General features: G+C 42.2%; 1 protein-coding gene across 1 annotated transcript in view; it reads left to right on the forward strand.

Annotated features, from left to right (window-relative positions):
• Positions 1-1,125: 1,125 nt before the first annotated feature.
• The window catches only part of CDH11 (cadherin 11), a gene marked incomplete at its 5' end in the record, with an annotated part of 48,851 nt that continues 37,330 nt past the window's right edge, over positions 1,126-12,646 (forward strand). Inside the window, 4 exons of the mRNA XM_084257110.1 lie at positions 1,126-1,353; positions 6,276-6,570; positions 9,132-9,251; positions 11,637-11,804. Of these exons, the coding sequence (XP_084113236.1) occupies positions 1,126-1,353; positions 6,276-6,570; positions 9,132-9,251; positions 11,637-11,804 (811 nt within the window). The remainder of the gene's footprint in view (positions 1,354-6,275; positions 6,571-9,131; positions 9,252-11,636; positions 11,805-12,646) is intronic.

Raw genomic sequence — 12,646 nt, forward strand, 5'->3', positions numbered from 1 at the left:
CTGGGGAGCTTACTGTGTACCTGGCCTTGTCCTGAGAGATTTAGGGACATTTAATCCTCTTGTGAGCCTTGCAGTGAATATGGTTCTCATCCTCATTTCACAAATGAATGTGTTTATTTATGCTCAATGAAGTCAAAATACTTATCCAAAACCCACAGGTGGTAAGTGGCAAAAGCTGAAAGCCAGGGTGCACATACTTGCCCCCTTGGTAGACCTTGAGGGGTCTTGTGTATTATCTCACCCACCAAGCCAAGCAGCTGGAAGAGATCAGGAGCTATTTCCTACCCACCTGTTGCCTGATGGGGTGGCAACTTTGGTAGCAGTGGGGGATGGAGGATAAACAACTCAAGGTCCAAGTAGAGAGAGAGAGAGAGAGATCTAGAGGGGCTACATCTCTGGAGATACTGCACCAATTTCTGGGCCCGTCTCACATTTATTTGGTATCAGATTCAGGGAAGGTGGGCAAGTTCTTGGAGGAATGTGTGGAGGAATGTGCATGGTCGGGATGTGTACTGGGGATGCATAACAGTCTGGCACAAGCTAACAGGGAGTGAATAGGGGCTTCCTATTCACAACAACAATGGGGGGCTCCATTGTTACTGTTCATCAAATCATCCTATCCCTAGTCCCTGTTAACACTTCACTTCCTCTCAAGGTGATGCTAATCTGGCCATAATGTCTGCCTGCTGTTTTCAGCAGATATCCTCATACCCAGACTTTTGCCCTGCCTGACTCCACATTTAGCTTAACCAGCAGCAACTTTGGGTGCCAAGCAAAATCCTGAGAACAAGGGTGGCTGGGGAATCCACAAGATCAGGGTCTATTTCCTACCCCTCTGCCTCCTCAAGGCCCCAACCAAGTGCTCGCCTGGTCTAAAGTGGGCAATGTCTAGGGGAGGGCATTGACACAAAGTGGAAGGTACCGCAGCTAACCTGACCTTTTCTTCTACCCTCAGAAGCCGACCGGGAAAGTGGGCAGCCCTGACGGGATGCGCTCAGCCAGCAGAGACATTCCACTCCAAGCCAGGTCTGCCTGACGTCTGGGAGGCCACCACCGGCCGGGTCGCCACACGGTTGGTGGAAGGGGTGACAGCCACATTCTCCTGTGCCTACCACGTAACCAAAAATGAAGGAGAACTACTGTTTACAAGCCGCCCTGGTGTGCCTGGGCATGCTGTGCCACAGCCAGGCCTTCACCATGGAGCGACGGGGCCACCTGCGACCTTCGTTCCACGGGCACCACGAGAAGGGCAAGGAGGGGCAGGTGCTGCAGCGCTCCAAGCGAGGCTGGGTCTGGAACCAGTTCTTCGTGATCGAGGAGTACACAGGGCCCGACCCTGTGCTGGTGGGCAGGGTAAGCAGTTGCTGCTCAACACTTACTTGCGTCTCTCAAGGCCCCCACAGTAGCGTCAGGCCAGAGCAACCAAGGAGTGAAAGCATTACTGGTCTGACTAACCAGTAAATCTGTAAAATCAATGTTCGTACAAACTTCATTCAGCCTTTTTTATTTTTACTTTTTTTAATTGGCAAAATATTTTAATTAATTTGTTATTTTATTGTATTTTATATATATTTTTACATCATGAAGGAAAAGATAAACATCAAATTAAAGAGCTTCTGTACAGCAAAAGAGACATTAACCAAAACAAAGAGATACCCCACTGACTGGGAGAAAATTATTTTTACTTTTTTTTAAGATAGTTTTTTTTTTTTTAATTTTACTTTTTTAGATAGATTTTTTTTTAATTGTATATATATATTTCACATCATTCATTTTTACCTTTAAAGCATAGAGTTATGCAAGTGAAAAAGATGTCTGTTTTCTACTTCATATTATACCATAAACACTACGTTTTGTTTTGTTTTGGTTTTTTAAAGATTTATTTATACATGCATACAAGAGCTGGGGTATAGGCCAGAGATGCGGGGGGTGAGAGGATTCACCAGAGTCAGAGCAGGGAACAGAACAGGCAGATTGACTGAAACACACTGCTGAGGGGAGCAGCGGGTGGGCCAAGAGAGGTCTGCCACGCCATATGGGTTGTTCCCTGGGTGGCCGGGAATTGAACTCATGCTGCAGAGGCTGTGGATTGCTTCATAGTGTGGTGCTTAACCCCTTGCGCCACCAGGAGGCCCCTAAACACTATGTTTTTTAATAGCGGCACAATTTTCTACTGAATGGAGAGGGCTGTTATACATATTTAACTGCTCTCCAACTGGGGGATTCCCACACCCACACCCTCACCCCCACCGGATGCCCCTCATGACCCTCTGTGCTTGTTGTGTTAGAGCTTTCCCTTTTGTGTTGCATTGTGTCAGTTTACTCACCTGTCTCCCTCTCACATTGTTTGCTGTCAGGAGCAGCCAACCTGGTATCCCCAAGTCCTGGGACTGAACCCTGCTTTGGGGAAGCCTTTGGGGAAGATGAATGGATGTGTCCCTAAGACACATGGGCAGGGTCTTCTCTGCTTTGGCTTAGGGCTGCAAAACCGATTGGAATGGTTTGAGAGGCCTGGCCCTCCTCAGCTTCTGTACATGTCCTGCAAATATGTGCAAGCATGAAAAGAGAGTTTAAGGTATATTTGAAAGCCTGACTATCCATGATCACTGATGGTGAAACACTGGGTAAACAGTGCTAAGGGACATGAGCTACAAGGAGATAGGTGTTCATAGGCGGAAGAAAAAGCTTATGATTACAAGCAGTTGCTGAGTTAGGTAAATGGCACATTAGGCTAAAATAATGCTTGACCTCAAACAATATGAAACAACGTATTGTGTTATATACCCCCAAACCAACATAATTTTTTCCATTAATTATTACTCAATAAAACAATCAAACAAAAAAAACTCCCCCCACACTAAAATAACGAGTAGGATAATGAAAAAATTCAATAAAAGTGATTGTGAGGTTTGGAAGGGATGAGGGAAGATCTCATGGAGAACATGATAATCACTTGTGATCTGAGGGGTGTGGATTTCTGAGCCTCGGGGATTCCAATGAAGCTGTCTCAGTTGCCCCTTTATTGTGAGAACATTATCCCAAATTTATGCAAGTGACATGGATGGAGAAGGTGCGTATGAAGTGTCTCCAGAACACTGTTCAGGGTGAAGATGTATCTTTTGGAAGAGATGTACCAAAGGACCTTCATTCACTTATACCCCAAATGGAAAGATTAGACCCCAAATAGAAGTGGACTTGGAAAGTGGGAACACAGGGAAATAAATGGCATGTAGCATTCCCTGCATGCAGGAGATGGGCTCAGTGCCCAGGGAGGAAGACAGGACTTCAGCCATGGCAGGGGCTGTGTGGCTTGAACAATGTGGAGAGCTGTGCCTGAATTGTTCGGAGAAAATAGAGCCTCTGCTTTGGGGACTGTCTCAGTGGGGAGCAGCATGCGCGTGAGAGAGAGGGGCTGCAGAGGGCCGGAGAGCCATTTCAGCATTTCAGCATCTCCGTGGCGAGCAGTTGCCATGCCTACTAAAAGGGAGCATCGGGAACAGGGGGATAGGAAGTGGTGGACGATATTTGTTTGTTTTTTAAACCTATGCACATGAGGATGAGTCAGTTGTCAGGTCGGATGGGGAGAAAAGAAAGAAAGAAGGATCCTATGGGTCTTCCTTTTGAGATCATGCTAATGTGCAGTTCCCCGTAAATAGGGCACTAGAATGCCTGACTTGCTCCCTAATAACCTTTGATTTGATGACATTCAAGGTTGAGTGCTTTAAGATGCTCTGAAAAAGTGGAATTTGGCAAAGCATGGACTTTGCGATTTCTTGTAGGAAACACAGCTTCTATCACGCTGTGCTCTGCAGAGGGGAAGCCATCCGTCTTTGGAGTTAGGAATTGGCTCTGGAAAGCCTCTGCCCTGGCTCCCTCAATAGCACTGAATGGCTTCCCAAACTGCTTTTGGGTGGAAACTAATAAATATTGCTGTCAGTTGTACATCATCTTTGCCGAACAGGAAAAGAAAAGGAATTTATTTTTGTTCGCCTCTAGCTTTTGTTTGGTTTGGTTTTAAATAAGGTAACAGTGGTCGACAACACTACATGTGATTCACAGGCCGGGGAGCAGAGCTCCTCCGATGCACATGCCCTCACCCACATCCAAGGCAGCCACAATCCTCCACGATCATTCACTGAGCGCCCTTCCCACTTTGTAAGAAAAGGAATTTATATACAACTTTCAAATCCGAAAGCAAAGAAGACAGAAGTGATGAGCCATACATCTTTCAAATTTTTTCCTGCTATTATCTATTTAATTTTCCAGAGACTTGTCAATGCATATGTAATATAGGAAGGGAGCTAGAAACATTTGTTTTCTTGGCACTCCCAAGCAGAGCAAGAATTATCCTTGTCCCTCATTCACATGAGTGAGCCCTAACTCCTGCTAGGTCTGAAGCAGGAAAATAAGCAATGACAAACCTTTGCTGGGAAGGGAGAGAGGAGCGGCAGGGAAAGAGAGTGCAGGTTCTTATAGAAATGAAACATGTAAAGACTTGTTTGAAATTAGGGACAGTTCATCAGAGGCATCAATTGGCTTTACATTTTACTTATAAGCTACCTTATGCATGAGAAACACAAAACACACAAGTTTTGTGATGGCACAAAACATGTTATGAATAGCAAATTCAGAAGGAAAATATGGGTTTTTTTGTTTACTCTTCCTAAGAAACACGAGGGGCTCAAAACATAATGGTCTTTGTAATTTGTGCCTAAAAGTATCCCTCTGAGCTGAAATATTTGGTGTTCCACTAAGGTGCTACAAATCAATGAGGTATTTTTTTGGGAAACTGAATCAACGTAAAAAAAAAAATTAAAAGCATTAAATTCAATCTTACTTCGTGATTCTGGGCAGGCCCTTCAGGCCTGTTTCATAATCATCATAATAATTTAAATAGCATTAATATTAATATTTAAATGACATTAATAATGTTAAATGATACCACTAATAAGTATTATTAGTATTATATATGCTGTTGGACTAAAGCTTTGTAGTTTATATCAGTTTTTCTTATTTAGTAGGTGGAACCAAGGACTTTTTACCCACTTGATGACTCTTGAAGTCTGTTAGACTGAAGTGGTGAAAGGAATGCTTATCTTTTCACATAAAGGGAATAATGAGGGCAGAGGAAGTCAGATTAAGATAAAAGCTGAAGAAACTGAGATTGGACAACTAAGGAGGCTGAGAAGGTTATTGCTATAAGACAATGGATGTGGTCTTTGGGAGAGTCCCGTTTTACAAAATGCAGAGTGGAGTCAGGGCAGAAAGTATGCGCAGCTGGAGAATTGGGTGATTTCCTGGCCCTGTCAATTGTGGATACAGCAAAGTGCCATCATTTTTCTGCATTTAATAAAAGGAGGGAAAAACCAACAATGTTTAAGCTTCTTGCAATGGGCCAAGAAGCTGCCTAAGTATCACCCCACCCAACTACCCCATGTTTTTGATAACTTAGAATGGGAACCTCTTCCAGGCAGGCCACAGCCCTGATCCTTATACTCCACACACAGCAGGTCTCCTGAACAGGACTGATCAATGGATTGTTCCTACTAACAATGGCCTGGATATAAGCCTATGTCCTTTGGAAGGGGACTGCTAAATCATATGAATGATTCATTCATTCATCTAAACAATGAATGAGACAGATCTCCATGTACCTGTAGAAGGGGCACCTGAATTTACTGTTGAAAAAAAACAAGGGGGAAAGTGATATGTGTACTTTATTGTGTAAAAACAAGCTAAAGTTCTTACATATCCGTTAAAGATATTTTTACGAATGCAATGGATTTGTCTTGGAGAATTTATAAGAAACTGGTAATAATGGTTCTCTGCTCAGGAAGAAACAAAAATCAGAACTAAAAGGATCTACTGTATAAGTGCTTGCTTTTTATTTTTAATAGATGCATAATAACTAATATCTAATATCTATATTAATAACTAATATCTATTATCTATTTATAGACAACTAATATCTATTTATATATGTATGTATGTGTTTTTGTATATGTGCATATATGCACGAGAGCAGGTAACATGAATCAGAATTTTCAAAAATAGTTTTTGCAACCTGGCTTCACTGCTCCCAGCTCTGTGACTTTGACCAAAGCAATTATCTTTCTAAAATCCCCTTTCTTCATTTGTAAAATGGGATGAGAACCGTGTGTGTATATTTGTGTTCACACACAAACCTCACCTTCTAGCAAACAGCATGTAAGAGAGTTTCATTCTCTCCATTGTTTCCCTCCTGGAATTACAAATCTCCATTTCTCTTTTTCTAGCTTCATTCCGATATTGACTCTGGTGATGGGAACATTAAATACATTCTCTCAGGTGAAGGAGCCGGAACCATTTTTGTGATTGATGACAAATCAGGGAACATTCATGCCACCAAGACATTGGACCGAGAGGAGAGAGCCCAATACACTCTGATGGCGCAGGCCGTGGACAGGGACACCAACCGGCCGCTGGAGCCGCCGTCGGAATTCATCGTCAAGGTCCAGGATATTAATGACAACCCTCCCGAGTTCCTGCATGAGACCTATCACGCCAATGTGCCCGAGAGGTCCAACGTGGGTGCGTACGACTCTGCCTGCAGTGTCGTCTGCGGGTGGGTGGGCCTGTCCCCATTCTCCCAAATGAAGGAGTAGCTCGTATGTTGTCTCTCCTGTGGCAAAATAACAAATGAAAACATTTCCTATGTGTAGCTCAAGTTTCAAATATTTAAAATGGACTTGAGGTTGTAAAATCTCACTTAACAAATTCAAGGTGTGGAGACTGGGACAAACGTGATCGAATGCAGGGAATCCTGCTTTGCACACTCATTGGCAGTGTGTGACTTGGAACGAGTTAAGCCTGTTCTTCTAGCCTTACCTTCCTCCTCTGTAAAATGGAAGTAGCCATTTCTGTCTTACAAGATTAGAGGTTATAGGTGTGCAGTCACTAGAGCATGTTGGTGTTCAATACATAAAATTAGCAGCAATATGTGCTACGTGTGGGAACCGTGCTAATTAATGATTTACATGCACTATTGCATTTAATTTTTGCAGTGATTCATCTTTGTGATGAGGTCGATCCTATTTGACATATTTTACAGATGAGAAATCCAAGCCAGAAACAGGTTAACCAATTTATCCAAGGTTATATGAGTTATTAAGTGGGTCCAGAATGCACACTTAAACATGACACTATGTCACCATCTACTAGAATAATTCAGAAGTGGGTATGTCTTTTCATCCTGTTTAAAGATACTTTGCATTGTGAAAGGGTGGTGCTCTGAAGAGTTCTTCAACTGGCCACCTCCTCCTGGTACTTATTTTTGTTTGGCTTTGTAAAGAACACTTGTGGTTACAGTCTTTTGAGAAACAGGCTTCATATTAAGACAGGTTTGTCTTTTAGACAGTGAACAGGGCTGTTCTGCGGGGAGAGTGAGTCTAGTTAGATCAGTTAGAGATTTAGAGCTCAGATGAATTTTTAAGCATCATTAGGGCCAAACCACTCATTTTACAAATGGGAAAACCAAGCACCATGAATAGAAATTACTTGCTCAAGAGTTAGATGTCGCAGTGACCCTAAAGCCCTAAGATCTTTATGAAAGCCTGGCTGATCCTTTTCTCACCTTCTGCTCTTCCCCTTTCCTTGCCCAGTCTCTTGGAATTTGGCTGGGGATTCTAATAAGAAATAGAGACATCAAATAATTCCATAAATAGAGGACAGTGACGTCAGGTACTCAGCCAGGGGGAGAAAGACGAGTCACCAAAACTGATGCTTCAGGGAAATTTCCATTGCTTCTTACTTGGGCAGCTCCTTGATATTTGGGTAACAGCCAAACATGTTTGGGTATCATGGCCTGTAAAGTAGAGTCTGTTGTCAGATGGTACTGGGTTGGATCATCACTGGGTTGATGAGTTCAGACAACATCTTACCTCCTTCTATTTTTGAACCTCATTATAGAACTGTAAAATATAAAGAATTATAATGGGCTTAATGGAGTTCTAGTAGCAACTTAAGTATAAAAAAAAATAATCATTTCCTTAGCTATCCCACAATGGTATTTAGGAGAACATATTCTCTTTCTAAACCTACTACCTAGAATAGTGCCTGATTGTATGGGCACAGTTCATTAGAAAAGAGCGAGGTTTACTCCTACACCATATGAAAAATCACTGACGACCTGGTCAAGGAAAGGGCTTTCAGGGGCTCCTTGCCTCCCACACTGACCTTGAAATCTGTGCTGAAAATATCACAGAAAAAACTTGGGTTTGGTGGTTTGCTGTAGAGCTTGGACTCCTGACTCTGGAAATAACCCGCTTTGCTAAATGGATTGCAGAACTTCACACCTCTCACACATACTATCTCACAAGCACAGTGGATGCAGAAAAATGTCTCTCAAGAGGGCAGTGGCAGAATATATGGGATGCTCCTCAAACAGTGCCTGAGACTCCCCCATTCTAATGCTCAGGAACTCGTGACCAGCAAGGAACAGAGATTGTGCTAAGAAAAATATGTTGAGGTTTCCTTTTATCCTGACCCACAAGTGCTCGCCTTGGATCTCACCAGATGTCTATTGGTGGTTTCTCTTATTTGACTACCAAGCCTGTTAGAGGTGGGAAGATGCAATTTTCATGTCAGTAGGGAATGACATTCTGCACAGTATTTATAACCATAAATTAATTAAAATGTAGTATTAGCAGCCATTTTATTACAAGCAAAGCAACAATAAAATGATGTATTTATTGCTCTGCTGTAGATGGAAGACAGTGCTCTGTCCTTTCATGAAAAGCAATTCATCATTAATTATCCTTTATTATACTCTTTGGGAAGGTTTTTATTTAATTATTTGAAGTACTGAACATTTCAATTGCATGGGTCTTATAATCTTGTTGCAGTGATGTTCATATTGTTATTTTAAACAACAAACATAGAGAGATGTATCATAGATAAGGAAAGTACATTTTTAAGCTATGGGGTTATAAAATAAGGGGGGGAGGATTATTTTCTACCTCAACCACAGGAAAAAGTACATGTTGAAATATTGTGAAGTACTCAGTTTTTAATTTTGTGTTGAAACTTTGTAAACTAGAATATGATTTGAAAAGCTGATGGTGTGTCACTGATGGATTTATTTCAATTTTAAGGAACATCAGTGATCCAGGTGACGGCTTCAGATGCAGATGACCCCACCTATGGAAACAGCGCCAAGCTAGTGTATAGCATCCTGGAAGGACAGCCCTACTTTTCGGTGGAAGCACAGACAGGTACTGTGGAATGACCTTCTGATCTGTTTACAAACATGGAGCCAGGTCTGCTCACTAAACCTTCCTGATGCTCCAGAAGGGCCCCTTGGCAGGTGATTGCTAGGACATGACACTATGCCTGTGCCTGGCAGGTAGTTACAATCAAATGAATGGAAAGAAGATTTTAAGGAAAAACAGCTTATTATAGATATCATATATTATGATTTTTTCTGCCTGTGCTTTGCCATGTCACAATAACAAATATGGTATTAAAATAAAACTTTCATCTTAAAATTGTGTCTTAAAATTCAACTGTGGATCCAAATTAAGAGGTCATAGAGCTTGAAGGCAGATATAAAAAGCAGCATCTCTCAAAGTCTTGCAGCCCACGGGGCAGGTGGTGGGAGCAGGTGTGAACGTTCAGGGGTGTTCGGGAGACAGCACGTTCCCAGTCTCTTCCCTGAGCTCATGCATTCCCAGTGGGGATTCACATCCACACAGAAAGCTCTGCGCATCTCCACAGAAAACAAGTAGCAAAGCAGAAGGTGAACAGATGCAACAACCAATCCAAACCCAGATGTTTCACTTCATTTATCCCAAATATGATTCACTGAAATCCTATAAAACTGCTATTCCATACAACCTTATCCCAAAAATTCTTATTTTCCTACAATATAACCCACATATCTTAAAGATGTTTGCAAATAATTCCCAATACTATAATATTTAAATCTTATCAAATTTTAGATAATCTGCCAATCAGATAATCTGCCAATCAGATGAGCTAGGGATAATTTCCAGTTACCTATGTTATCATTTATTTGTATCTGTCTTGCTTCAGGATATAATTTATGAATCTGCTTGCTCTGATTTTATTAAAGGCATTTACCATTTGGCTTTCTCCAAATTAATGTGGGATTTTATCTCAACGTTTGAGATGTTAAAAACTGGTGAAGTTGCGACCTTCTATCTCAGGGACTCAGATTTAGAAATCACTGATTTGAACCCACAAAGTTCTTCAACAGACAACAAAAATGACATCCAAGAGAGTTCAAGGGTGTTGGTGAGAACACACAGAAGTGGAGGGGAAGAGAAGGGCAAGGGCTTAAGGCTCTCGCTGTCTTTCTTTATGTTTCCAATAATAATGTTGGGCCTCCCCTGGTGGCGCAGTGGTTGAGCGCTGGGCTGTGAAGCTGCCCGCAGCCTCTGCAGTGCCAGTTAGATCCCTGGCTGCCAGCGCGGGTCCCACATGGCGTGAAGACCTCTCCTGCCGTGCCCACTGCTCCCCTCAAAAGTGTACTTCATCAGTCTACCTGCTCTGCTCCCCACTCTGGCTCTGGTGAAGTCTCTCACCCTCCCGTGCTTCTGACTGTACCCAGTGCTTGTATAAATAAATAAATAAATCTTAAAAAAAAAAGTTACTGTATTGACAGAAAGCAAAAGCTTGTGCATGTTTCCAAGAGAATTTTTAAAAGATTTTATTTATTTACTTATTTATTTATTTTTGTGTAGAATGGGGGTGTAGGCCAGAGGAGTGAGGGGTGAAAGAATTCAGCAGAGACAGAGTGGGGAGCAGAACAAGGGATTGACTGAAATACACTGCTGAGGGGAGAGGTCTGCTATGTCATGTGGGTCTTAGCTGGGGATCGAATCCAAGCCCTCAAGGTAGGCCGTAAGGTGCAAGGGGTTAAGACTCAACCTATGAAGCTGTCTGCAGCCACTGTAGCATGAGTTCGATCCTTGGCAAGGGAGCTACCCACATAGCACAGCAGACCTCTCCTGACTCGCCTGCTGCTCCCCTCAGCAGTGTATTTAAGTCAGTCTGCCTGTTCTGTTCCCCACTCTGTCTCTGGTGAATCCTATCACGCCCCCACACTTCTGGCCTGTACCCCAGTTCTTGTATAACCAGTTCTTGTATGCATAAATACAATAAATCTTTAAAAAAAAGAATATTAACACTGCAATGTAGTGTGTGAAATATATGCCTCCTACTACTTTTAACTTAATGTGGACCATAGAAATGTTTGTAAGAATCCCATGCAGATATAGATTTTCAAGAGACTGCTGATAGTCCAAAAGCATGGGTTGAGTCATGGACATTCATGAAGTACACCCTCAAATACTTAAGTTTTTAGATCTTTAAGGCTTATATCTGAGGATAATAAGATTACTTGACTCTCAGTGCAATATTTAAAATAGAAATAATTTGAATGCAGGATTAGTGATTTGCTGGAAGATACATCTATATGATGGATGCTTCAGGATTGGCTGCTTTTGATTTTAATTATGTTGAAGAGACCCTTTTGTGAAGACAGATGCTATCTTATTCATCTTTGCTTTGTGTGTGTGACCAGACCTTTTTATTTAATAAATGAATATGTGTGATTTTCCTGTTCACCTGCCCAGGTATCATCAGAACAGCCCTTCCCAACATGGACAGGGAAGCCAAGGAGGAGTACCACGTGGTGATCCAGGCCAAGGACATGGGAGGGCACATGGGTGGACTCTCAGGGACAACCAAAGTGACGATCACACTGACCGATGTCAATGACAATCCACCAAAGTTTCCACAGAGTAAGTAGATGGGCTTGGCGTTCACTTTTCACTGGTGTCACAACCAGCTCTGTCTTCTATGACCCTTTTTTGCCTTAGCAAATTTCAAGAATAAGTGTAGAAAAATGGAGGTTTTTTATATCCATGAGAACCAAACCAAGATAACAATGACAAAAAGCTGAAGGCAGAGTAGAGGTAGTAGGAGAAAGGAGATGTAAAAGGCTCTATGATGCTGGAAGCAGGACATCCATTTTGCTAGGCATTTTGCTGGATCCTAGGGATAATATCTAGTAATTAATTAACATTTCTCTGTCTCAGTGTTCTCATTTCTAACCTGGTATAACAGTACACCTGAATCACTTATCAGCTTTGTAACAGACTTTTCCCAAACATTGTGGTTTAAAACAATAATACTTTTGGGTCTCCCCGGTTGCACAGCGGTTGAGTGCTGGGTTGCAAAGCTGCCTGCAGCCTCTGCAGCGATGGTTTGTTCCCCGGCCGCTGGGTGAGGGTCCCACATGGCGCGCAGACCTCTCCTGCCGCCTGTGCTCACGTCAGCAGTGTACTTCATCAGTCTGCCTGCTCTGCTCTCCACTCTGGCTCTGGTGAAATCTCTCACCCTCCCGTGCTTCTGACTGTACCCAGCGCTTGTATAAATAAATAAATAAATAAATCTGGAAAAAAAAAAGACAAAAAATCAATACATTTAAAAAAAATAAAGTAAAACAATAATACTTTTTTTGTTTTTGTCATGAGTCTGCAGTTTGGGCAAAAGAGCTTATCTCTGTTTCCTTTGCATCAACTGTGGACCGCTTGATAGGGACTATAGGATCCACTTCCAAGATGGCTCATTGTTGAATGCT

Source organism: Talpa europaea, assembly GCF_964194135.1.
Source record: "Talpa europaea genome assembly, chromosome: 16".
NCBI lineage: Eukaryota > Metazoa > Chordata > Mammalia > Eulipotyphla > Talpidae > Talpa > Talpa europaea.